The sequence below is a fragment of the Acanthochromis polyacanthus genome, chromosome 16 (assembly GCF_021347895.1).
Source record: "Acanthochromis polyacanthus isolate Apoly-LR-REF ecotype Palm Island chromosome 16, KAUST_Apoly_ChrSc, whole genome shotgun sequence".
Taxonomy (NCBI): Eukaryota; Metazoa; Chordata; class Actinopteri; family Pomacentridae; genus Acanthochromis; species Acanthochromis polyacanthus.
This window is the reverse complement of record NC_067128.1, coordinates 18,474,323-18,501,635: the sequence shown is the minus strand read 5'-3', so window position 1 is coordinate 18,501,635 and position 27,313 is coordinate 18,474,323. Positions and strand designations below refer to the sequence as shown.

Here is a 27,313-nt window from a genome sequence, read left to right as displayed (position 1 = left end):
TGAAACTGGCTGTGAGGGATCTCAGGACTGTAATATAAGTAGCGCTGTAGATCCACTTCTGTGTTAAGAGAACTGTCTACAATCTACTAAGAGAAGCCTATTAGGAAGAGAGGTGAAACATCTTCAAGAACCAAAAAAAGAAGTCCACTTAACTTTGAATGAAGCACTCAGGGTTACAGTGATGTGAATGCTGAATCTATTGAGGAAGCAAAGCTTTTAACCTTGAACATTGTTGGATCAGAAAATGATGCTGTAATCCATGTCAACTTTTAGTAAAGATTTAATAATAAAAAAAATACTCCGCCTCCTATGTTCAGTACAACTTTTTTGTTTTATATACAGTAGGATCTTCGAATACATTTGCACATGGTCATTTATCATTTTAGGGTGTTGAAAGGAGACTTGGAAGTGAAACTATAGCTCTATAAATATTGTTCAGCTATGGCCAAACATGGTGGATAATCAGCACCTTGACAGGAGTCTGACCCTGTGCCAGATCATACTAAAACATCATCAGTAAGTAACAGAGAACCACTACCTAATTCTTGAAAGCCCATACACACTAATTTATATCTTCAAGATGTTTGATGAGTGCTGATTCTACAGAAGGCGCCTCCAGCCTCACATTTTTCCTTTCTTGGAAATGTTAAACAAATATTTTGAATTCCATGAATGAAAACATAGCAGAGTCCTGACTGGCTTACATTCATATTACCTCAGCCGCATGGATAATATCATATTTATAACACAAAGACGTATTCAGCACAGAACCTCAATAACAAGACAGAAATTTGTGCGCATTTGAGACAGTTCTGTAAAAACCTAAAACCATGAATATTTTCATGACAAATGTTTCCATGCTGCAAGATACTGATGCTAATAAAACAATGCTACGCTATTTGCATACTTAAATGATGTGATACTGGATATTTATATTAAAATGTTCCTAGGTATCCCAGGTATACAACTGTTAAAAAGTTTGGTGTCACCCACACAATTTCAAGTTTTCCATGAAAACACACACTTTTAATCATGTGCTAACATAATTGCACAAGGGTTTTCTAATCATCAATTAGCCTTTCAACACCATTAGCTAATGCAATGTAGCATTAGAAGACTGGAGTGATGGTTGCTGGAAATGTTTCTCTGTACTCCTATGGAGATATTCCATTAAAAATCAGTCGTTTCCAGCTAGAATAGTCATTTACCACATTAACAATGTCTAGACTGTATTTCTGATTAATGTTATCATTGAAAACTGACATTTTTCAGTGACCCCAAGCGTTTGAATGGGAGTGTTTGTGTCTTTTAAAGGGAAATAAATTACTTGAAAATAAAACGGCTTTTTTGCTTTTAACACGTAACAGCTGATATCAAAGTTTAAAGCAGTAGTAATGTGACAGAGAAAGAATATTTGCAAAGGAGTTCATTTTAAAGAGCCACTCTGTCATCAAACTCGCAGAGATAGTTCATGGTCCGATCGCAGTAGTGGTCCCACCAGTCGCCATCGTCTGACGACATGGCCACACAGTTCTCCCGCCTCCCTCCGTCCGGCTGGCTGGACAGGAAATGTTTACGCCACTGGAAGTATGAGACTCTGGTCCCATCATCGAAGAGGTACATGCCCTCAGAGCGCAGATCGTTGATGCCCAACCACACCGGCCAGTTCCCCGGCTGAAAGAAGGCCTTGACGTACTCAGCCAGGGCCTCCTGCTCTTTGCGGTCGCGGGGCATCGCCATGCGTCCGCCACGTTCCAGACACTTTCTGGAAGCTCCAGCGTAATCCTCGTAGCTATTGTACACCAGATAACATTTGTATCCCACCCGACGTCCCTTCTCACAGCCTAAGAAACACAGAGAAACAACACAAATCCTTTATGAAACATTGAGATTGAGAAAAGTTTTAAACTCAGTGCCCACTGCTGTTAATATCAAAGACAAATAAAGTGTTTCACTGGGTCTTAAAACCTGGGTCTTAAAAATTAAATAATCAAAATCAGCCATCACTTTTGAATTGTTGATTAACATAATCATTTTAAAAAACAAACTAATGAAATAGGGCTGGACATAAATGATGGTACCCATCACTTAATATTTTGTTGCACAACCTTTTGAGGCAATCACTGCAATTAAACGATTTCTGTATTTGTCAATGAGCGTTCTGCAGCTGTCAACAGGTATTTTGGCCCACTCCTCATGAGCAAACAGCTCCAGTTGTCTCAGGTTTGATGGGGGTCTTCTCCAAATGGCATGTTTCAGCTCCTTCCACATATGTTCAATGGGATTCAGATCTGGGCTCATAGAAGGCCACTTTAGAATAGTCCAACGCTTTTCTCTCAGCCATTCTTGGGTGTTTTTGGCTGTGTGTTTTGGATCGTTGTCCTGTTGGAAGACCCATGACCTGCGACTGAGACCAAGCTTTCTGACACTAGGCAGCACATTTCTCTCCAGAATGCCTTGATAGTCTTCAGATTTCATCGTACCTTGCACACTTTCAAGACACCCTGTGCCAGATGCAGCAAAGCAGCCCCAAAACATTACTGAGCCTCCTCCATGTTTCACCGTAGGGACAGTGTTCTTTTCTTCGTATGCTTGGTTTTTGAGTCTATGAACATAGAGTTGATGTGCCTTACCAAAAAGCTCCAGTTTGGTCTCATCTGTCCAAAGGACATTCTCCCAGAAGCTTTGTGGCTTGTCAACATGCATTTTTGCAAATTCCAGTCTGGCTTTTTTATGAGTTTTTTTCAGCAGTGGTGTCCTCCTTGGTCGTCTCCCATGAAGTCCACTTTGGCTCAAACAACGACGAATGGTGCGATCTGACACTGATGTACCTTGGCCTTGGAGTTCACCTTTAATTTCTTTGGAGGTTGCTCTGGGCTCTTTGGATACAATTCCAACGATCCGTCTCTTCAATTTGTCATCAATTTTCCTCTTGCGGCCACGTCCAGGGAGGTTGGCTACTGTCCCGTGGGTCTTGAACTTCTGAATAATATGAGCCACTGTTGTCACAGGAACTTCAAGCTGTTTAGAGATGGTCTTATAGCCTTTACCTTTAAGATGTTTGTCTATCATTTTTTTTCGGATGTCCTGGGACAATTCTCTCCTTCGCTTTCTGTTGTCCATGTTCAGTGTGGTACACACCTTTTCACCAAACAGCAGGGTGACTACTTGTCTCCCTTTAAATAGGCAGACTGACTGATTATGAGTTTGGAAACACCTGTGATGTCAATTAAATGACACACCTGAGTTAATCATGTCACTCTGGTCAAATAGTTTTCAATCTTTTATAGAGGTACCATCATTTTTGTCCAGGCCTGTTTCATTATTTTTTTTTTTTAAATAATTATGTTAATCAACAATTCAAAAGTGATGGCTGATTTTGATTATTTAATTTTCAATAAATTTTTATTTATTGTTACTTTTGTGAGTTTCAAGTGATTTCAGTGAGAATTGTGGGTTTTTCCTTCTTTAACTGAGGGGTACCAACAATTTTGTCCACGTGTGTATGCCATTGTGTGCTATATGTTTCTTTGTCTCCCACACACCTCTTCTCCCGTCCCTCACCCTCCCACACCCCTTCTACCTCTTCTGTGGTTGGGTATTTTGGGGAAAAAATTCACATTGTCACATACCATCCAGATCTGTCGAAAACGATTAGACAACAAATGATGGAGTTGTGAACATGCAGGCTACGACACTGACATGCCCGCAGTCTAATTTCATCTTTCTCTCGTCATCTGTGACATCATGTCATTTTTGTACAAATTTGTATTTTAACTGCCCTTTAATAGTCTCTGGTTAAAGGAGTGTCTGTGAACTTGTCACAGTGTCTGATCACTTTACAGCCAAATCAGACAAGCGTATGAATTTACTCAGTGGTTGAGAAGTTGTCTGCAGTGGACCATCTCCAAAACTTTTTGTGCACAGAAAGACTAAGATAAGAAGACCATTTGCATGCAACATTTATATTTTGCTCACTCTAACTTTGACAAACACATCGGTAAACAAATTAAGAGTTCCTTCAGAGTCCCTCGTTTTAGCTCTGTTTTGGCCTCTACCAGCTCCTCAGATAAATACACATCTCTTAAGCTGCTAATTGCTCCATTGTGTTCCCCAATTAGTTGTTAACTGTGTCTGCTGCTTGATCGTGAGGTGTACAGTGGGTTTATGAAGGTTGATGCTTTGAAAACAGCTGCCTGTTTCCCTGGAAACAAGGTTGATGAGAGTGGTAAGATAAAATCAAAATAGAGTCATAACAAACTATCAGTTAAACTTGCTAAAACACGCCACACAGCTAAGAGAAGCAGTGCACATTGTTTTATCTTAAACTGCTGGGTTTGCAAACATGAATAGAAGCAAAAACTTTGATTAATTCTTGATGTTGTGGTTTCATGCCTCAAGCAGCTGCTGGTATTTGGATGATAAGCAGTTATCACTGCTGAGCCATGATCTCTTTGGTTTTAAAATATCTGAGTGCACCTCTGGCACCCTTCAATATTTTCCTTCATGCATTATTTAATTTGTAAAGCTCTCTGCAGCTGACAGACATGTGTCATACAGTAGAATTCCAAAACACCTCTTAAATACAAGCATTAAGCTGATTTGCATACTGAACATGGATAAGTCAGCTCCTGCATGTTGTATCATGTGCCTCGTTTGGGTTTCATCCTGTCTTTCTGTGTACATGGTTACACTTGCATCTGTAACACACAGTGAAAAGATTTCCTTCTGGTCTGCAGCTTTTCTAACCCCTCTTCAATCAAATATAAAGTGGAGGAAATGCTGTTAACACACCACATATTATTTATTTTGTGATAAACTGGAAGTGAAAGACCTGAAAGTGTTATTTATCTTGATACTGCTGTGAGACCATTAAAGTATGGCTTACATGTTTTGATTTTTCCTCATTATTTAGAAAGGTTCACAGGTCAAATTTTTATTTTCTCTTCCTCAGGTCAACTTGCATGCTGTCATTGTGAATACTTCAGTATTCTTGTCCACAGTATAGCACTTGATATGAAATACCATCAATTTCAAACAATCCCCTATCTCTGTCATCATTTTAACCTATAAGAACCCATGGCAACGCCAGTGTAACAAGCACTTTGAGTGCCCCAGTCTCTTCCTTGTAAAGCTTTATGTCTGACCTTAACTCATTAAGTCCTATAAGGAAAAATGGGTCTGGGTTCTTACGGGTTAAAAAAGCAATGCAACATAGAAATTCTAAGTGCTTCAGTAGAAGGCAACTGAACTTTCATAATTCTTCTTAAAGACTTGTCACCTCTCATCCAATAGGCCTCTTCTGAAATTGCGGGGACTTCCAGGTAATTATTTTTCACCACCAAATCACATGGTGTGTTCATGACCCTGTATCTCTAAATGTGAATAGTTCTAAAACCGCCTGGTCAGCGATGACTCAGAATATTAATGGCGGTGAAACTGTCTGGGAAGGAAGTTTCAGGACTGCATTATAAGAACCAGATGAATCATGTTGTAGACACCCTCCTCTGTTTAGAGATGGCTGTTCCAGTTGAACATAAATGGCTTCATTAACTCGTCTTACTAACTGTCTGCCTTACTGTCTTGTGTACATCGCTGTCCCTTATCCTTTAGACACATGGGGACTACTGGGACTTGTCCTGAGGAGCTACTCTCTTATGCTCTGCCTTGTGTTTGCACCATGAACCACTACCAGGCAGTTTCACAACCACTGATACGTTGTTGCATGCGAGTCCTAATGTTAATGAAACACATCATGTGATTTGGGGGTGACAAAAAATACCTGGGATTCCTCACCAGTCATTTGGAAATGAGGAGGCCTCATGGATGAGAGGTGAACCATCTTGTCAAACCAAAACAACTGCTCCAAATGCCTTTAACTGTAGCAGAGGATTACCATGAGCAGGATGACTGAGAATCTACACTGAAACATTTAGTCACATTGGGTGCCACTTATACCTTCCAGTCTTCCAATCTCCTTGCGGTTGTCCTTGCTGTGCTGGTAGACTTCCCGGATGCTGTCCTCCAGCTCCCCGACTTTAGCTGGCAGGTTAGTGATGGGAAACCACAAAAAAGGAAATATAAAACTAAGTACAGCGCATGGCATCTTTCTCATTAGTCCTCTTTAAGTTTAGGGTCTGCAGTGGAAAATAAAAACCCTATATTAAATCATTACCGTCTTTTGTCTATTTTGCAGTGAAACTTACTGAACTTGTGGGATTGCTAAAAACATAGCTCTGATGTAATAAACAGATTTAAAGGAAGAAACGTCAAGTCGTACCATCCATCCTGGACAAGCGATCCATCAGCTGGCTGACTTTAACATCCAGGGTGTAGTGACCGACATTTAACTTGTGGATGGCCTGGTCCATGCCAGCTAGTCTGGACACTGAGGGACGGAACAGAACAGAATGCAGCACAGAGTATGATGGAGGAGGAAAGATGAGAGCGGGAAAAACAAAGCAACCAAATGCAGCTGTGTTGCACTAAATATCAAATATTACTGCGTTACTTTCAACAACAGAGATAAGGCTTGTGGCTGTAATTTTTTATATGACAGATATATGACTACAATTGGACAGTATTTCAAGACTTTTAACATGTAAAAAATGACCTACAGACATAGTTGTATGAGTTTTCAAAGTCTGATACTGGGCTGGTTGGCTCTGGTTCAGGTTCTGGCAGAATATCAGGATAGTCGCCTCTCGCCCTCTTCACCTTCAGCGAAGATGACTGACAAACACACACACATGCAGAAAAAAAAACCTCATAATGTGTGTGTTAAATTTAAGTCTGGTCAGCTTCTTGGCTCTGGAGATAAGGTCATAAAACAAACCCAGTTTCCCTACAACTTCATAGAATAAACTTTAGATGTTAAAAACAAGCTCACTAAAACTCTATCAAACTCCAGGTTCTTTAAAGGAGCTCTTTATACACATTTAGACCAGCTCAGGTTTAAAAATTCCTTACAATAGAAAGAAGTCAGATCACTTTGCCAACAATGACAGTTCTATCAAAATTATGGACAAAGATGGAGCTCAACTAAGTTCATTTCCTTTAAGTTTCACCGGTCTGTGGATAAACACACGATGGCCCGGTCCATTGACCAAACTTCCAGGATTCTTGAGGCATTGGCAAATTGTCTCAGTCAAATTCTAGTTAAATATTCAGCCTTGTGTTGGTTTTTGTACATTTGTGAGTGGAAATAAACCCCTACCTTTTTGCATTTTTATCCTTGTAAAGCTTATTCTAACGTCAAGTCCTCTTGGTGTGATTGTCAAAAAATCTATCCATCTTAGCTATCACTATCTACTACACTTCCCTCAGTGGCTTGTAGGCTGACAGAGGGAGAGGTATGTTTCATTTTCAAGCCTGACTCTCACACTAAGCTTGGTGTAAGAAAAACCTGTCTGGTCAACCTGCTTCTCTGGGTGTGTCATCCTTAATCCTCTATTAGTCACTGACATGTCTGGTGTTGTCATCCATCCATGACATCATCACTTACAGTAGATGAGCCATTCACCGAATGTTTGCACCTCACTCACTCTTTTGCCATATTTTGTTGCAGAATAAATCTTAATGTTCTCTGCCTTGTTTAAGTCCTGCACACTCACAGACATGTACTCAGAGCGGTGTGAATAGTTTCGGTGTCTGATCCAAACAACCCGGCATGATGGATCATAGTCAGTAAAAGGCAAGACGCAACAGTAGCAGCAACATCTCCTGTTCAAAATCAGCTGAATCCACATTTCAGTAGTTCAAAAAGAAAAAAAACAACATGTAACTGGACATGCAGTATACAAAGTTCTGACCTGTGTTGGTGCAGCGTTGTTCGTCCCTGTAGGAACACACACACCCAGAGAACATAAATACAGGAGAGCGAGCAAGGTGGCAGCCGGTCCCATTTTCTGCTTCCTACAAACTCTGCTTTTCCTTCAGCAGCAAAAACTCCCTCTGTACCTCCGAGTTGCTCTCTCTCTCTCTCTCTCTCTCTCTCTCTCTCTCTCTCTCTCTTTCTCCAGTCTGGTTCTCTTTCACTCCTCTTTCCCTCCTGACCCTCCTGGAACAGCAGCAGGAAAGCAGCAGGAATCTCCCATTAGACATGTGAATGGAGGCTGGTATACACCCCTTTAAAAAAAAAAAACAGAAATCCCAGGTATCAGACAGAAGAAATCAGAATAACATCCCTGTCGTCTGCCCAGGACGGCTCTCCTGTCTTGCCAAACAACAGGAAAGCTCTTTGTTTTTGCTCCCACCTCCCATTTCCACTCTTTGTGTGAACACTGGATTTGCACAGGTCTCTGTCCTGTGGAAACCATGCGTCTCAAAACTGTAAACTGTTCATGAAACAGGAAAAACAGACTTGTTCTAAGAATTGCAACGAGGTATTTTTAGACTTTTTAAAGACTAAGAAGAATTTCACACTCTGGAAAAAAAAAAAACCTGTATCCTCAAATAAATGCCAGCTGTTCTCGGTTAACAATGCAACTATATTCATAATGACAACAGATTAACATGTAGGAGAGTTTTATCAGTCCATACCAAACGTGGTAATGAATGATTTTCTTTGCACAGCTTTTTGGTCTCCCAGTTTATCCTAAAATGTCTAATCTGGAGATATCAGGTTGTCATGACAAGAGTCATAACAGTGATGCATAATGTAACAAAACAATCCCAAATCAAGACCCACTTATTTTTTCAGTGCTTCAACTGTATTAAATGATCTTTATGTGGAGGTGGAGGTAACTCACTGGTCATGCAGCAGCACTATTTAACATACATGCTCAGTAACTGTTGTTTCACTTTTAGAAATGTCCTTGTTGGCTTAAAGCAGGCATGGGCAAACTACGGCCCCCGGGCCACATATGGCCTGTTGGGATTTTCAATCCGGCCCGCAAAATAATTTTGTCAATATTAGAATTGACGAAATTACAGTAAAGACCGCATTCATTTGGCCTTCCCCTGCAGTACCCGACGTTTCTGTTGTCACCACTAGATGGCGCTCCAGACACAAGTGACCTTTGTTGGTTTATTTTCTCTTCTTCTACTGTGCAACTAGCCTAGCCGCGCTAGACAACCCACGGCATTGAATTTAATTCTCTGCCAGGGTCGGTCTAGTTACCCTCGGTAAGCCTCGAGGTTGGATTCTCCTAAAACTCGCTGACGAATCACCATGAAGTGTAGAGTCAGAAGGCGGGCGTAACTAAGTGACGACAGAGGCGCCACGATTCTGACAGAAACAACCAGAAACAACCATAGAAACAAGGATAGACAAGAAGATGGCTGCGCACAATAAACAGTTATCTTTCGACTCGGCTTTGGCCACAGCCCTTAAAGATTTGAAGCTGAAATTCAACTGGAAAGATAAACAAAGGACGGCACTGAAGTTTACTGGCAACATTGACTGTATAAATAAGGCTTCACCGAACTCCCGCATCCTCTGATTTCCGGTGCTCTAGGAATTATGTCAGCCTATTCGTTGCGCTGATTGGTTGTATACCTACCCAATTGCTGCAGAGTGATTTGAAAGACAACCTTTTAGCCCGCCTCCCTCCCTGTCGAGAGTTCCTAGACCCTTGCGTCTTCAGACCTGGGTCTAGCCCGGCTAAGCCACTTTGTAACTGCACTGAGCCCTGCCGTAACAATGAGTGGATCAAAGAAAAGTCGAGTGAGTGTCGAGTGTTTCAGAAGGACTGGACTACTAAATATTTTTTCGCTGAAGGACATTCAATGGCTGTATGTCTTATTTGCAATGAAACCGTTGCGGTTTTTAAAGAAGACAATATCAGCCAGCACTTTTCCAGGAAGCATGCTAACTACGCTAGCAACCAGTCAGCCAAGAACGGACAGCTACGGCTCAGAGGCTAGCAGCCAGTTTACACTCAGCAAAATACGTTTTTTCTGCAAACTACGATTCAAGAGTCAAGCACGAAGGCAAGTTATTTGCTAACATTCAAAATAGCAAAGGCTAGCAAGCCTTTCTCCGAAGGTGAGTTTTTGAAAGAATGCACAGTAGAGACAGCAGGTCTCCTGAGAACAAAAACAAATTTGAAAAAAATGAGTTTATCAGCAGGACAGTTACTCGCCATGTTGAACTAATGACAAAGACTTAGCCAGCTCACTGAACGAAAAAGTGGAGTCCTTCCACCTATATTCATTTGCACTGGATGAAAGTAATGACATAAAAGACACTGCTCAGCTTTTAATTTTTATTAGAGGGATTAATGAACATTTTGAGACAACCTAGGAATTTTTGACCATGAATCCATGAAGGGGAAAATACGTGGAGAGGACTGTAGGACAGGATGTCTGGGGTCAGTCAGAGGATGAAGCTGCCGTGGTGGAAACTCACCAATGTCACCACGGATGGATCGCGAAACTCGACAGGAAAAAAGGTCGAGGTGCTGAACAGAATCCAGGATAAGGTGAAGGAGGAAAACCCTGAGCTGGATGTGATTTTCCTACTCTCCTTATTCCATCAGGAAGCGCTCAGTGAGTCTGTTTTGCATCTTGATCATGTCGTGAAGCCAGTCATAAAACGCGTTAACTTTATGCGAGCGAGAGGGCTTCAGCATCGTCAGTTCATTAAGTTTCTTGAAGAAACTAATGCTGATCACCAGGACTTGCTTTACCACTTTCATCTCCACTGGTTAAGTTTGGGGAAAGTATGTCAGCGAGTGTGGGAGCTCAAAGGCGAGATTAGCTCATTTTTGGAGTTAATCGGGAAAACCAATGATTTTCCTGAGCTGCGCAACAGAGATTGGCTGTGATTTTGCTTTTGCCATGGACATACTGACACACATGAATGAGCTGAACGTGAAGCTGCAAGGGAAAGATCAATTTGTGCACGAAATGTACACAAATGTGACAGCCTTCAAAGCCAAACTGACTTTATTCTCAAGAAAAATGTCAAAAAAATCCTTTGCTCATTTCCCTACACTGGCGACGCTGACAGAGGCCTGTCAACATGTGATGAAATATAAGGAATCACTAGACGACCTACACGGAGAATTCTGCCGTAGGTTCTCTGATTTTGAAAAAATTGACAAGACACTTCAGCTGGTATCATGTCCCTTGTCACAAGACCCAGAAACAGCACCTTAGGAGTTGCAGTTGGAACTGATCGATCTTCAAAGTGACTCGGTCTTAAAGGAGAAGTTCAGCTCCCTTAAACTGAATGACTTTTACGCTTCACAAAGTGAAGCCAAGTTTCCAAATGTTCGGAAGATGGCACAGAGGATGCTGGTGTTGTTCGGATCTACCTACGTGTGTGAGCAGACGTTTAACGTGATGAACATCAACAAAGCACACCACAGATCCCAGTTAACTGATGAACACCTCAGATCCATCCTGAGAATTGCCACAACCAAACTGACACCAGACTTTGATGCACGGGCAAAAAAGGGTGACCAACAACACTGTTCCCACTGAAACTGAATGTGAGTATTCTTTACTTTGTCAGTATTGTCTTTGACATGTAATTCATATTAGTTTGCACAATCTCCAACCATCTGATGCTGGTCTGGTCCGTCTGTCGAATTTCAAAAGTCAATGTGGCCCCTGAGCCAAAAAGTTTGCCCAGTCCTGGCTTAAAGTAAGCAAAGACAGTGTGAAGTACTACAACACAGTGTAACAGTAGCACATGTACAGCAGAGCCAAAAATTCAGCACTGCTGGATACACAGTAATATGTATCAGAAGTTTGATAACATTAGCAACTTAAAGGTCACATATGTTGAAGTAACTAGATAACGTCCCAGCTTTACAAGCCAGTTACAATTTTACTCAACTGCTGTTTCCAACTAAGGTCCAGCTTAAACTCTGTATAATCCCTCTCACTGCTTCCAGATGAATTCTTCAGAAAAAGCATCTGTCTAATAGTCCACTTGGTTTATTTACTTTCTCGAACTGCTTCTGCTGTCTCAGCCACGAATAAAGCACACCAGATGTACTAATGTTGGCTGCAAGAGTGGACACCTTATGCACTTTCAGCATCTATAAAATGGATGATCCAGTGGACTATTTTTGATTTTGATAGCAACGTCCAACAACAATAGGAAAATCCTCAGTGTCAGTGTGGCTTATGTGGCTAACATTATTATTAGCATTGATTTTATGCCCACATGTTAGAGTTATGTGGAAATTGTATAGCTGAGGGACATTCAGAGATGGTGGAAATGTTTTAGTTACTGCTGTGCGTCAGGCCAACCTAAACTTAGTTGATGTTTAGATCTGCTGTCTTCTCTCCTGCTCTCTGTGCTCACATAGATTGTATTTCAATACAACCAAATTTCCAATATAGATGTTCCTATTACTCTATCAAGGAGGCAGAGCCTCAGTGGAGTTATGTGACGATCGGCATACGTTTGTCTGTCTGTCTGTTAGCAACTTTACTTAAAAACAGAATAACGGATTTGGATGAAATTGTCAGGGAAGGTCAGAAATGACACAAGGACCAAGAAATTAGATTTTGGCAGTGATGCAGTTTATAGTCTGGATCCATTGATTTCTTAAATATTTCTGTATCATTGATAGCGGCATGGCAACACTGTAACTATGACTACAAATGAACACTGCGTCAGCTGCCTGCTGATGATCACATGATTGCGATCCTACTACAAATCGACTGCAGACTTAGCGGGATTTATCCATCAGAAATCATACAATGACTGAGCAGCTTTGGTGGTTTTCTTGTTTCCATATGTTTCTGTTTCTGTTGTCAGCCGGTTGAATTTGTATGAAAACAGGGAGTGAAATGCGGCCTACTAAGACTACATGTTAACTAAGATCACTTTATAGTGTGCACCATTAAATTAGCAATTCTATAATTGCCATGTTGTTCAACAAACTCACTATACACATGAGTGTAAGGCAACAGCTGTACTGGAATTTGAAGATATTTCCATGTAAAATGACTTCTCAGAAAGAAAGTCAGAAGAAACCTAAAGTCCTGGTTTCACACACTCATTCATGTCTGCGTTAGCTGTTGTGCTGTGAACTGTTTTGCTTCATGCTGTCAATGAGGTGCAGAGAGAGTCTTCTTCCTGAAGAAGGCGGGGACAGCAGCAGCTCAGCTAACAGCCTGTTTGGAACCAAGCTAAAAGCTTGCATTATACAGTCTTGATGAAATGAACCATCTTTGCAGAATTGTGTGCTAAAATTTGAAATGCACTTTCTGGGGACATGTGAAACTTTCATCATTTTGCTGTAAAAGGGGCACCTTTAAAGCTACTGGTCTTACTAGACCACATGAGGTTATATATTATTATATATTATTCACTAGGATCACAAATAGATAACAAAAAAAATGTTATTAGTTATGTCAAAGCTAACTAATATGTAAGTGGATAAAAAATTTTAATAGCAGCATTCAAGTTGGCGAAAAATAAAATTAAAAGTTTATCCTCCTGACATGAGCAACAAATGACAGCAAAACTAGCAGTGTGCTTATGTGGCTGAAAGGAACAGCTGCTTCATTTTAGATCATCAGCTATGTGTGTCAATCTTATGGGATGCAGTCAATAAGCAATCTTGACAGACATATATCATATATGTCATATGTATGCTATGTGGCCACATATCAGGCATGCTTGCCAAGCTTTTCTTGCATAATTAAATAAACAGTAGTGAGAGAAATGTGGGTTGGAGAATCTGTTCAGGAAATGATGGCATAAAAAGAAAAGAGAAACCTTATGTAAGTGCTAGTGCATGCATGACTGTGTGTCTGTGTGTGCATATGTGTGTCTGCGTCTTTGTCTGAGTGTGCGCCGGCCTGTAGCAGGAGGAATGCCAGTTAAAATGCCACAAGAATTCAGCAGAGTTTCCAGGGAAGCGACTGTGGTGAGGTTCTGGAGACTGGGAGGAGCAGCCGCAGCTACTGGGACTGTGAGCTACAGATGTGTTTGAGGCTGCAGGACGGCTGCATATACACAGCTGTTCCAGCAACAAGATGGATTCCAGAATTTTTCCAGACCTCAGATTGGATTAAACAAGAGAATGGAAAAAAATTACCCCTGAGAGTCTTTGTTTTGACCTTGGCATTTCTTATCATGGTGTTATGGAAACTAGTAAAATACAATGAAGCCAATCCAACCAAGGAACTGCAGTCAAATGTATTTTTCTGTTGTTGTAAAAATTGTCCGTTTTGTGATATTAAACATTTGGAGATTTTGAGTGGTTTAATACATTATCAAAGACATTTCAAGAGACTACTCTAGGATTTATGAAACTGTGATAGAATTTACTCACCCTTTTCTCAAACAAAATATGGTTAAAAATAAAAATCTGCTTTTGGCATACTTTATGGAGGACATTTAAAACAAAAAAAGCACTCAGAGAGGGCAGTACTCAGCCAAAGCTGCTCAGTTGTTGTTTGATTTCCGTTAGATAAGTCCCGATAAGTCCACAGCAGTCGATTTGTCGTAGGATCGCAATCGTGTGACGTTGTGCCGCTATTCACAATGATGTAGAAATCTTTAACAAATCTGTGGATTCAGACTATAATCCACATCACTGCCAAAATCTAATCACTTGCTCCTCATGTCATTTCTGAACTTCAATGAAAATTCTTATCCAAATCTGTGACTCTGTTTTGTAAATAATGTTGTGCACAGACAGACTAACAGACGGTCAGACGTAACTCCAACGTGTTCCTCGGCAGAGTAAAAAGCCTCCCTTTAAAATCACAGTGTAAATTAGCAACATTTTTGACCACAAGATTGCAATGCATGAAATGAAACAAACTTGTGCAAATGTTTCCCCTAAACTTTGATAATTTATCACGGACTTATAACTCATCAGTGCAAAAACATTTGGATGACTGAATTTCCACTTGTCTTTTGACCTCTCAGATGTGAACAATGCTTCTAAAATAGAGGGAAATGTCTGAAATAGATCAGGTCAGATCAGGTCTTTTTGCTTTGTGACGAGGACCTGTGGTTTCATTTTAAGTTAAAAGAAAAATAAAGTGCCTCATTAGCCTGCTGGACATACACCAGTACACAATAACAGACCTGTCTCTGTTTCAGCTGTAAGTTCAATACCGTGCAATAATTTTGACTCACCCAAACATTTGCTGAAAAAAGAAATTCAGCCAAACGTTTACTGAACACAAAGCAGTCATTCAGGATCTGGAAGTGTTGGGTAGTGCTGCAGGGAGGCGGTCAGACTGGACAGAGGTGCCTCAGTTCAGGGAGGAATGATGAACACTAATATACAGTACCATAAAGACCCACACTCCTAGATGATATATGTAGACATAAGCTGTTTATGACCTGAGTCTGGCCAACTTAAAGTCCACAATGTATTGCATCTCTGTGACTACAGAGGAGCTGTGTGATGGCTGATAGACCACCTCAAGTGGGTTCACTTGAGTCTGTGTCAGATGGGTCTGCAAAGATGTGCTGTCATTCTTCAGAGGTTTTCTATTTTTTTTCACCTGCCATATCATCTGCCCATCTTTCCGCCTTGTATAGGTTCAGGCTTTTTATCTATTTTCTCTTCCTTTTACCTTGCTACCTGCTCTTGAGTAGTCAAGTGATGTTCAGTTTCCCTAAAAAGGGAAACTGGAGAAAAGAAAATTGAATTCTCATTTTGACTGAATTCTGTCTCCAAATGAATATATATATATACTCTGCCTAACTTCTCAGCTAAAATCCATATATATATATATATATATATATATATATGAATAAGATGAAAATTCCAGCATGACAAGAGCTTCGAAGCTTTTGTGCCATTTTGGCCTGCGCTAACTTAATGTCATGCTGGAATTTTCATCTTCTGTCAAGCCTCGTCACACTGGGAGCCCTCTTATTAGCTAATATTTTGTTTAATCAACAGACATTCATGGGGTCATTCATAAATGTCATCTCTTCAACACATTTTGCTCTCCTGCAGCCCCATAGCCTCACACTCCTTCACTGTGGTAGTCTTTGTGAGGTTCATGTCTAACATGCTGGATTCAGTCTGAGTTAATCAAATTTATCTTTGCCTCACCTGACCGAGAATATGCCCCTGGTATTTGGTAGGCTTCCTTTACAGTGTCCAAGCTATCACAGAAACTCTCATTTCTGAAGTCGCACAATCAGATTTCCAATCCTGTTTAAATGATCACAAGTGTAAACTTTTGTTCCATAAGTTGCTACTTTGTTGGCTGTACTTGCAATACAATCTTACAAAGTAGTTGTTGTTGATTGTTCATAAGATATATATGCCAACTTACAAACCGTGTATAAATGTATAATAAATTCCATTCATTTTAATATAGGGATATCAGTATTTGTTGTTCCAACATGTCATCAAACAGCAGAGTACATATAATATTAGAAAAGATAATGGAAAGATGAAAAGTGGAGTCATAGGCCAGCAATCGCAAGTAATTAAGAGGTGTGTCCACCATTTGCATCATGTCGTGTCACACATATGCACTGACTAGAGCTAATGAGGCTGTAAATGCTGCTTGTGGAATGCTGTCCAACTCTCCCCTGCTGGGGGACCTCTCTCCATGCACTGAGCCCTTTTTTCATTACCTATGTATTTACCATTATTGCATTGTATTCACTTTGTGTCCCCCTGTGTCCTTTCTCTGAGTGTCCCTGGTCCCAGAGCTGGATGCTTCTGATCTGTGGTTTGCTGTACCATCATGTCCACTGTGGGATGCTGCTGCTGACCTTCCTCCAGCCCACTGCTCCCAGCTGCCCATTTCCACCTATCTACTCTGCATCGCCCTTACTATACTTGATATGATCATCTACACACTGTATTTTACTACCAGCTATATATGTCGTACATTTAATGCCAGAGCCTTACACCATAACAGTAAACTTCTGAATCAGTTTAAATGTTGGCTTGTTCTGTATATCCCTAGTCACTCTGTATTCATTATGCGTCACTTTGTATGTATTATCTATGTTACTGTTATCATGCATGTATGCCATTGTGTGCTATATATTTCTTTGTCTCCCACACACCTCTTCTCCCGTCCCTCACCCTCCCACACCCCTTCTACCTCTCCTGTGGGTGGGTATTTTGGGGAAAAAATTCACATTGTCACATACCATCCAGATCTGTCAAAAACGATTAGACAACAAATGATGGAGTTGTGAACATGCAGGCTACGACACTGACATGCCCGCAGTCTAATTTCATCTTTCTCTCGTCATCTGTGACATCATGTCATTTTTGTAAAAATTTGTATTTTAACTGCCCTTTAATAGTCTCTGGTTAAAGGAGTGTCTGTGAACTTGTCACAGTGTCTGATCACTTTACAGCCAAATCAGACAAGCGTATGAATTTACTCAGTGATTGAGAAGTTGTCTGCAGTGGACCATCTCCAAAACTTTTTGTGCACAGAAAGACTAAGATAAGAAGACCATTTGCATGCAACATTTACATTTTGCTCACTCTAACTTTGACAAACACATCGGTAAACAAATTAAGAGTTCCTTCAGAGTCCCTCGTTTTAGCTCTGTTTTGGCCTCTACCAGCTCCTCAGATAAATACACATCTCTTAAGCTGCTAATTGCTCCATTGTGTTCCCCAATTAGTTGTTAACTGTGTCTGCTGCTTGATCGTGAGGTGTACAGTGGGTTTATGAAGGTTGATGCAATACATGCAAACCGTGCATGTATTGAGAGGAGATACAATTTTGAGTCAGATTGTTGCTTTCAGATTCAAGGAAGCAAGCCGTTTTATTTCCCCTTACCAGCATTTATGCTAAGTGGTTGCAGCTAGTTTTTTAAATTATTGTACAGATAAGAAGGTGACATGGTCCTTTCAGTTTACTTGCAGATGAGCTTCCATTATAGATTTAGTTCAAAGACTAGTCACACTGACCAACATTACATTCTCTCAGTTTGAAGAATCAGCTTCATGTGCTATTTCTTCAGCAGCTCTATGCTAACCTCACAGATACATTATGTATGAAACACAGCAAAGCTCTTGCTTCTTAAAATAAACACTGCAGAATGGCCTCTTTGCACTGAAGAGAGGCAGTTGATCGAGGTCTTTTAATTCTGAACTTTGCGAATGTGTTGTTGTAACTGAGCAACACAAAGTTTCCTTTGAGCACCGGACATCCTTCAGCCCTCCTTTCCTAAATGACACTTTGGATCTGGTAGAAATTACAGCTGGAGGAATTGATGTCATGAAGCTGAGAGGGAAGTCACTAAGAACGCAAATAATCTTGATGAAAGAGACAAGCCTGATCACCCTGCAGCAAAACTTCGAGTTAACTCTACCAATTTTGACTTCTTTCCATTAGCAATATGCTCTTTTTCTCCAAACAGAAACTTACTGTAGTAGCATGACTTCCTTTATGTTTGGAGAACTGAATTTGCAGGTGTGACAGAGAACATAAAAGAAACGGAAAGAAGCTAAAAAACACCTCTCACCTATACAAAAGGAAAGGGGTTTAAGACCAAAAACCTTAAAAAAAAAAAAGAAAAAGACAATAACCAGGTTTAATGTATTTACTTCCGTCCAATCTGTGACCTCAAAATGCAAGAGTGCAATATACAGATATAGCAAAGGATACAATCAGCAGATACATAGAAAATTCAATAAAATAGTACTCTAGTCATATCATGGATTTAAGGTCTGACACAAGAGCTACCAACCACTACACACCTGCCTGTTAACCTACAACACAATGTTTGAGTGTCTTTATCAAAGCACACTAGCTTTGTTCAGTGCTGAGGTGAAAGGGATGACACAGTGAGGAAGTGTTGGCAAGGACCTAAATCCACACAGGACATCTGTAACAGGTTCCCACGACTGTCCGGACATACGGTCCGTGAATTTTCCATGACTAAATGTATGTACTTCCATGGCTGTTCTTCCCTCCTGTTTTTTTTTTTTTTTCAAATGCCAAAGAGAACAGCCGTCTGGTTTTCACTTAGACTTGGCTGAAAGCAACCTTCTAGCTCCATGAATTTATAAAAGTTGGAAAACATTCTGCGATAATTCAGTGAGGTCATATAAATGTAAAATTCCATGATTTCCATTTCCCAATATCACAATTCCATGATATGCCAGGAATTCCATGACCAGCAGGAACACTGTCTGTAGTAATTGCACTATGCAGGTCAGGACTGCAGCACTACTTCAACTCTAATAGAATATATACTCTAAGTATAAATAAAAGCAGACTGGAGAGCAAAATCTTCATAAGAAACAATAAATCTTAAACATGGACAAGGGTTTTAGTGTTTGCACAGATGAAACTTGTTACATGCTTGTGGTACCAAACTGCTCTTTGCTGGATTAGTGTCTAAGAGTTACGAGTGAATGTAGCCTAGTTACTTCTTACTGCAAGCAACACAATCATCATGTTACCCTAATTAGCAGGGATAAGTTGCCAATGTGTACAGTGGTGTTCAAACTCATGAATAAAATGTGGTCACAAAGAGAACATTTTGCAACGCCTGAACAATAAAAGCCACTGGATTTCTGATCTATTATATCCCCTACTAATTATAATATGTTTCTGTGTACCATAGCGCGTCATAGCAAATGTAACATCAGGAGGGGTTTGGCAAGAGGTTCAAAAGATTCAATCCTAGTCTGAAAGGAAAAGTGTGCACTTCTATTCAAGGGCAAAAAATAAAAACAAAAAACACCAGCACATAGGCGGTGAGATAATGTCTTAACAAGCCACTCAAGATGATTACAAGAACATAATGTGGTCATTTTAAAGTCTCTTAAATCTAGACGTGGATGTCTGTAGTCATGGCAGTGTGGTCCTTCTTTAAAGTGATGAGGATGACTCATTCAGAACGGTGACTGGTCTCAGCTGTGGTTTACCAGTTGTCTAGGAAATCGAATCCAGTCTTCAGGACGCTGTTGCTTGTGTTAAACTGAAAAGGAGAGAAAGAGGGAGACTGTGGTAAATACCGTCGGGGGTAGCAGATGGTGCATAGTGACTGGCTATTAATAACTTGCAAATTTTTTTGTATATTGAAGCTGGACTTATTCCTTACTTTACTGGACTTCCTACAACGGATTTATTAGATTAGGTTAAATGGATAATTATCAGGATATCTGCCATGTCTTTTCAGTTGTTTGGGAGTATTTACTTGACTTCTTGGAAGGCTTTTGCACCCAATGTGTTTGTTGAGGTTCAGGTGAAATCTGGAGTGTTTGCATATTTGATTTGGTTTGTTTGGGCTCATGTGAAAGTTGTAAATCATACTTTGTTGCAGACTAAACACCCAAAAAGACTGGACTGTGGTGAGGTTTGTTCGTGGCATGAAAGGAAAACACATCAACTGCAGGACTCTGTGATAGTTCTGAACTAAACATACAATCTGTCCACCCTCCGTGACGTAACGGTAAAAAACAATTGACATTTTTAGAACTTATGTTTTTACTTTACCTCACTTGGTAACCATGGTAACATGTATGGCTGTTGTGTGTGAATGTTGAGTTTTTCATGATCAACCTGAAAGTAAACAGAGGTGTGTAAAGCTGGAGCAGTTCATTCTGCCATGTTCAACAGCCATACGAAGAATCCATGTTTACACCATCTTAGTTACATGGTGAGGCATTGTACAAGAGATTCACTAGAATTTAATCTACTCTGCTGGAACTTACAGTTTGTTCCTTGGTTAGTAAGAAAATGAAGGTAACTGTGTCACAAGAGGACACGGTGAGTAAGACCAGTGAGTGCCTCAAAGTCGAATGAAGGAGAATTCAAACCAGAAACACATGTGAGGTAAACAGCCCATCACCAATCCCAGCTCTCATGTGGTGTTTGTGTCGATGCCAAAGACCCAGCACTTAGTTACATCTTGGAACACATGACGTCAGCTTTGCTGTAACCTCTAAGCTTCAACATGTAGCCACCTATGATGTGTTTTTGATTCTCTGAACTCTACAGTAAACAGTTTCTGGGCATTATTTACTCCGTTTATACTCACAGTGGGATTATTTTTCACAGCAAAATAAAGTCCAGCCCACGTCTCCCATGGCTAGAAAGAAAACTCAAAAAGGTATTTCGTGCTGCAACAAAGCGATCAATCAACCATAGATTATATAAAAGGAAAAAGAGCCTTCAATTGATTATTAATTTGACAAAAAAAAATGAATAAATAGCTACAACTGCCAAGTGCTCACAGAAGTTAGTAATTTTGGAACAAAAATAGGGGCTCCACAAGCTATAAATTGGGTTTTGACTAGGCCTATTTACATTTGTACCATCTCTACAAACTAGGTGTTTATCAAACCATTCTGCACATCAACTCTTAACATATTTCAACACACTGAATGTATAACACCTCTGTCACAGTTTGCTCCACTAAATACAGATTCTGAATTATTCTGCCCAACTATGTTTTATGGTAGTTGCTAGAGGTACGGACCTGTACCCGTAGCCTGTGGCCTATGGATACGGCACTTTCCATTTGCCAATCAGATACGCGAGATCTGGTCACGTGACTCCCGGTAGATGCTGGAGGTACGGACCCGTAGCATCAGTACTACAGGTACGGACCCTAAACCTAACCCTAACACTAACCCTAACCTTTGCTTACCTTTCAACAGTTTGCAGTGGTTAGCAGCTTCTTGAATAGCGAGACTCGCGTACGGGGCCGTATCTGTCTGGCAAATGGAAAGTGCCGTATCCGTAGGCCACAGGCTACGGGTACGTATCTGTAGACACTACCATGTTTGATTGTCATCTCAATTTTTCCAGTCCTTTCTTCTCTGCTTTGTGTAGACATAGTCTGGCTTCGCAAGCCTGTTCTGTTGAATATGTTGGTCTGGCCTATTTGCATTTCTTTAAATCAAAGTCTTCTAAAGAGGGGCTAAGCAATGGACATTTGGTGTTCCCTCAAAACAGTGATAGATAAAATTGTTTTGGTGGAGCATTTGCGTGCAGCGAGAGAAGCATGGTGATTAAAATGGGCCATAATCCATAAAGAAAAAAAAACTAGCAACGCTTCCGTACTGCACAATTTAAATGCTTAGTAAAACTTAATATTTCCAGTATGAAAGGTTGCTGCCTGGAGATTGTTGCTGTTTGCTGTAGCAGAGAAAGCAGTAGAATGCAGATAGCTGAAGGAACATGAACAGCCAAAGGCAGGCTTACACCTGCATCCCACATCTGGTGAGTCACACTAGTATCAACACAGCCTGCAGTTCACACGAAAAGTTAAGCATCACCCAAAATAAAATTGCACTCAGCACTGTAAAGTACTGCATGAGCTGCTGTCAGTAAGCAAATTTGATGTTTCCACATAGGGTCATGCAACACTGACTACAGAATGACAGCTGCCTGCCACTTGATATTACCCAACAGTTAGAGCTTTTCATTACTTCACATAAAGGCAGTGTGATTAAGACATGCACCAAACATAAAACAGAACTATTTTAAGCATATTCTGGAAAAAATAAATCAAACTATGAGTGTTACTGAGACCTTTAGAAAGCCTGAACTAGGTCAAGAACCAGTGCATTATTAATACTGAGCTAGCAATGATCAAAAACATGATTTTAAAGCAAATTGTGTTTCTAGTCGCACAATGATCCAATATGTCACAGCAACTATTTCAATTAGCAGGCCTTTAGCAATATCTGTTATGTGATTTGAATCAATCGCTGCTTGATTTCACAATATGAAACTGTGCTCAGGTCATTCTGGAAACTCTCTCTCTTTCAGAGCTTACCTGGGAAAATGTGGGGCTGCCGTCAAAGTTGGGTGAAGCCTCTTCCTCCTTTTCCTTCTCCACACTTGCAGAGAGGCTGGAAGGCTTGGACATCAGGCTGGAGGAGAACATTTCATCCAGGGTGTTGCTGACTGATGGCAAGGTGCTCTGAGATCTCTCCCAGCCTGCAATTGAAGAGGAGACGCTGACAGGCGGGGGAGGGTTCGGCGAGATGGAGATGGACGCCGGAGTTGCGCTAACTGCGGCAGGGAGAGGGGGCTGTGGAGCAGGAGGCTTGGGTGCTCTCTGCTTGGTGGACCTGGCAGGAGGTGGAGGGTGATGCTCTGCTGCCTCATGCTCCTTGGAGATAACGGAGGATTCCTGCAGAAAAAAAATAATTAGGGCTTCTGTTAACATAAATTCCAAAAGCAACAAATACCAATGTTCTGATATTGTTCAGAAATGGACAATGGCAAAGACGCACATCAGTTGCTATCTAACTTTGGCTTCTTGTATGAGGTTGGCAAGCTTTATTGGCAAAGAAGACTATATAATCTTCAGTAATGAGAACATTAAAAGTGTAGAAAGAAATGAAGAGGAAAGTGGAACAAACCAGGCATCTTTATTTGCTTGTTTTTTTATAAACTGCAAACTGGCTACATTGGCCATCTGCTTCTCTGACACTTGTGGAGGCTCCACAGATGCCAGACATCTCAGCTTCAGGCAACACTCAATTTCAGGATACACAGTGCGATAACATACTGCGTTGGGGTGAGAACTTGCTTTCCATCTGTTGTTTCTTAGAAATGATACCGTCCAGAGCTGTGATGCTTTTGCCGCCACATTCAACAGCAAACCAAAATACCGGGCTTTGCAAAAGTTCTGTTACACTTGCAAAATGCAAGCAAAATGAACACAAAGACTTTTTGGTGCAATAAGATCATTTTTTATTTTCCAAATATTTCAATATATGTGTTAATGATATTAATCAGAAATGTGGCCACCCAAAACTTTTATCTTATTGCACCAAAAAAATCTTTGTGTTCATTTTCGTGAATGTCTCAACAAGTGTAACAGAACTTTTGCAAAGCCCGGTATAACAACAAAGCTGCTCCTACAAAAGGAAATGACAACAAACAGTAATTATTAAGCGTGTTGTGATGGTATTTTTTTTAGTGCTTACCTGTCGGAGGTAAGAAGGGAGTGATTTCTCTCCTTTTTCTAGGGATTTGATCTGGCTGGGAGTCAGGGACTGGAAGTCAGCTTGCTCTCCCTCCAGCCTGGACCTCTCAGCGCTGATCTTCCAGAAAGAGGACTCCTCCTCTGGCCGCCGTACCTCACTGACAGACACCTTCATAATCACAATCACACTTCATCACATGCTGCATTCATGGAACACTAAGAGGCATCGCGACTCTGGTAAAGTCCCGAAGTGAAAATTAAATAATTTCTGCTGAAAAATTGAAAGTATTTAGTGAGTAATTCTGTCTGGAAACATGTACATCTCACACAAGCCAAGAAAGCAGTATTTATAGATACAGCAGGATAATAGTTTGAGAAAAAAATTAATTGTGAAATGATCACAGAAAACCCCTATTTGTAGACCAGGTTGCTCAAATTTGCCTGATGTGTTGCTTTAAAATTCGGTTAGCTGGGACTTCTGTTTTAATAATGCACATATTAATATATATTAACTCAGATATTAATTTGGCTACAATAAACTTTCTGTGTAAAAAGCATATTCACATTGTCATAAGAGAAAAGCAGCAGTAAAAGATCACATGAAACAACTAGGTGACCTATATTTTTTCACTGTGATGTAGCTCCATCCCAGAGGCCCAAAGGTACCCTGACAACATTCAATTATCAGCGCAAAGCTTGACTGTTTGGGCATTGCTCATCCCAAGTTTCTATTAAATTTGAACATAATGATTTAATCCAATCATATTCAACTCAGAGTCACACAAACTTCAAACTACAAGTCCACTGCCATTTGGGCAAACATTTCTTTATCAAATTAAACACTCACAATCACCTCTGTATATATTGAAGACTAATCATACCTTGGTCCCTGGTGTACTTTTCCCAAGCTGGCTGGAATGAGGAACCTTTGTGGATTTTGAGTCAGCCTGTGAGGCAGAGATCCCCTCTGCTGAGCCCGATGTCAAGCCGAACTCCAGTTGACTCTGGAAAATGGGATTTAAGTTTAGAACAGTATGTAGATTCACAAACATGAAGTTCCAGATATTTCAGGCATAACTCAAACAAACATAGGCTTTAACTTCAAATTGTAATGCATTGTACAGGTATGCATGCCCAAAATATGATTTTAACATTTGAGTTTATCAGTTTTTACCTTGGTCTCCCATGAGAAGGGGGCAGAGTGTTCATCTTGCCAGGTAATATCCTAAAGAGACAAACATATGTTGTACTGACGCACAAGCTGTACTCAGGACCTTAGATAAAATGCAATATAGTAAGTAAATATACATGTAGGTTTATCTTTCGTGGAAAATCGCATGACGTCAATGTCTAAACTAACAAAACAGAAAGGAAGATGGGAGAAAACCCCAAAATATACAAACTACACATCATTTTTAGATACTTAAACTTTATATAGCTAACATTTATGTATTATGGACATGTCTACTACTTTGAGTCTATTGTAAATCTACCAAACAAAATTCCACTGTTACATCTATCTAGTTGCTAGGTTACATATCAAATAGCAGCCGTGACGTTTACCAACATATTTTAGCGGCTACGTGGCTACTGTTAGCAACCATGACCGCACTAGCTATTCTGCCCTCTAAACGCATTATAAAGCCACAAAAAGCAACGTTTATTTGGTCTAAGTACCTCTTCACCGAAATGAACTATCTTCTGGCCCGTCTGAATGAGCAGTTTGGGGTAACAGACCACCTCTTCGCGGTCTACTCTGTGCATAGCGTATCGGGCTCGGATATGGGGGTCCATCATGCAGTTGTCGATGGCGTTGTCTTGCTCTTGCGGCGTCATTTTCTCCCAGGACGAGCCGTGTTTGGCTTTGATTTTCTCCCTCTCCTGCATTATTTTCTTGGCCATGGAGTTGATGGAGGAGAAGTATTCAAACTTCTTTTCCTCCATCCTGTGGGCATCGAGCCCCGCTATGGTTGCGGCGGCCATCTTTAACTGATGCCAGCTGTTGTTATTGTGAGGAAGAGGAAGCTGGTGTTGTGTGGGCGGTGGGCGGGGCCATTTAGTTACATGTGCGAACGGCGCCATCTTGCGGTCTCTTCCATTACTGGGCTACCTAACCCTACCTTCTTGTACTGCAACACGGGTTGGTACCGATAAAAATAATAATATAATTGTCATTATTTAGCTGTTGGTCTGCTCCATCTCTGTTTGTCCGCTTCTCTGTGTTTCAAACTATACAATAACTGAAAATAACTCAAATTTGTGCTCCTCGTGTATTAGCATAGTCATTTAGTTAACTACAGTTTCTGCTTAAACGAAGTAACCCAGGAATGTTAGAAAAAAGCCCAAAAGACCTACCGTTCTGAAAGTATTTCTAGAAACATTCCTTTTCTAACTATCTGGATGAAAATATTTCATATCCACTAACTGATTAAAAACAGATACTGCTTGTGTGTTCATGCATCTTGTGGGCAGCCATGTTTGTTGTCATAGAACCTTTTTGTCACCCAGTGGATATTAGGTTATTTTGAGACAATTGTGAAAATACTTTCAGGAGAACAGTAAGTATTTTTAAACTCCCTTTTGTCACATGTTAGCTCTGAACCTGAATGTCTGCTAATAGATGAGGGACTCATACTGGGGCAGCTATAGGATGGCCATCCACTTCTGGTGTCCATCAGAGTTTCTGTGTGCAGCCCTTCAGAACCACTGGATGTCAACTGAGCACCAGCGTCTCAGAGCAAAACAAATGGACACATGGACACATGAACAAATCCATGGATGTAGCAACTGAGCTGAAATGAAACGGCACATAAATTAGGTGAGTAACAATGAAATACGTTGCTTTTACAGTCTTTTGATTTTTGAGGTTACTGTGTAAATGCAGGACTGCACTTTTACTTTTACAATGGAGGTTGCTCTAAGACCATTGTTGTACTTTTTGTCAGATACAAGGGTCTGCCAGGGTCTGAGTGGTGTCAGTTTTATCGTGAGAGTCTACCAGATGCTATACAGCCATTTCCGTGCAGCCCAAAACCAGAAAAGTAGCATTAAAGCAACAATTACTTGTTCATGGTGTCCAGAGTTGGACATCAGAGTTGTCTGTAAGTGTCCTTGTAGTAGTATTATTAAGACTTCAGTCTGTTCATAAGTGTGGGGAGGGCTGGCAGTTTCAAAAGAGGGGACTCAGAGTGTTTGTGCAGCTGCCAAAACATAGAACATAAAGCTTTCAGAGCTTTATCTTTTGAACGCATATAGTTGTTTGTTGCTCTATTAGTGCTACAAATGCAGACTAACAGAAACCTCTAAAATGGGCACCACCTGAGAAATTACAAGCGTGAGTGCTGAAAGCTGCTGCAGCCACTAGAGGCTTGACAGCTATGCACATGTACAGGAGGAACCTGGTGTCAGTCCTGCAACCTTAACATTAAAAGTCAACCACAAGATGCTTGTCATGTTTTATAATTTTTGACTTTCTCCACAGAGACTTTG

At 40.6% G+C, this 27,313-nt stretch overlaps 2 protein-coding genes across 3 annotated transcripts; both read right to left on the bottom strand.

Annotated features, from left to right (window-relative positions):
- Positions 1 to 262: 262 nt before the first annotated feature.
- Positions 263 to 8,425, bottom strand: clec11a (C-type lectin domain containing 11A). 2 transcript variants are annotated; one of them, XM_022215507.2, is made up of 5 exons: positions 7,812 to 8,411; positions 6,618 to 6,732; positions 6,281 to 6,388; positions 5,959 to 6,042; positions 263 to 1,844 (listed from the first exon to the last, which is right to left on the bottom strand). In XM_022215507.2, the coding sequence occupies exons 1-5, from the start codon at positions 7,902 to 7,904 to the stop codon at positions 1,432 to 1,434; spliced, it is 813 nt and encodes a 270-aa protein (XP_022071199.1). In that variant the 5' UTR covers positions 7,905 to 8,411; the 3' UTR covers positions 263 to 1,431. The 2 variants fall into 2 exon arrangements, with proteins under 2 accessions (XP_022071199.1, XP_051816748.1); XM_051960788.1 differs by lacking the exon at positions 6,618 to 6,732 and having other exon boundaries at positions 7,812 to 8,425.
- Positions 8,426 to 18,455: 10,030 nt separating this feature from the next.
- On the bottom strand, positions 18,456 to 25,841 carry c16h1orf198 (chromosome 16 C1orf198 homolog). Its single transcript, XM_022215504.2, has 6 exons — positions 25,502 to 25,841; positions 24,999 to 25,049; positions 24,706 to 24,828; positions 23,826 to 23,993; positions 22,664 to 23,023; positions 18,456 to 19,855 (listed from the first exon to the last, which is right to left on the bottom strand). The coding sequence occupies exons 1-6, from the start codon at positions 25,805 to 25,807 to the stop codon at positions 19,799 to 19,801; spliced, it is 1,065 nt and encodes a 354-aa protein (XP_022071196.1). The 5' UTR covers positions 25,808 to 25,841; the 3' UTR covers positions 18,456 to 19,798.
- Between the last annotated feature and the right edge of the window lie 1,472 nt (positions 25,842 to 27,313).

Bases quoted from the DNA above. Each gene is read 5' to 3' on its own strand.
- c16h1orf198 (XM_022215504.2), bottom strand. From the start codon at position 25,807: ATGGCCGCCGCAACCATAGCGGGGCTCGATGCCCACAGGATGGAGGAA. The intron at 23,994-24,705 runs GTATGATTAGTC...GTGATTATGAAG, and splicing joins AAAGTACACCAGGGACCAAG to GTGTCTGTCAGTGAGGTACG. The intron at 23,024-23,825 runs GTAAGCACTAAA...TTTTTTCTGCAG, and splicing joins TCCCTTCTTACCTCCGACAG to GAATCCTCCGTTATCTCCAA.
- clec11a (XM_022215507.2), bottom strand. From the start codon at position 7,904: ATGGGACCGGCTGCCACCTTGCTCGCTCTCCTGTATTTATGTTCTCTG. The intron at 6,389-6,617 runs GTAGGTCATTTT...TCCGTCCCTCAG, and splicing joins AAACTCATACAACTATGTCT to TGTCCAGACTAGCTGGCATG. The intron at 6,043-6,280 runs GTACGACTTGAC...CTAACCTGCCAG, and splicing joins TCGCTTGTCCAGGATGGATG to CTAAAGTCGGGGAGCTGGAG.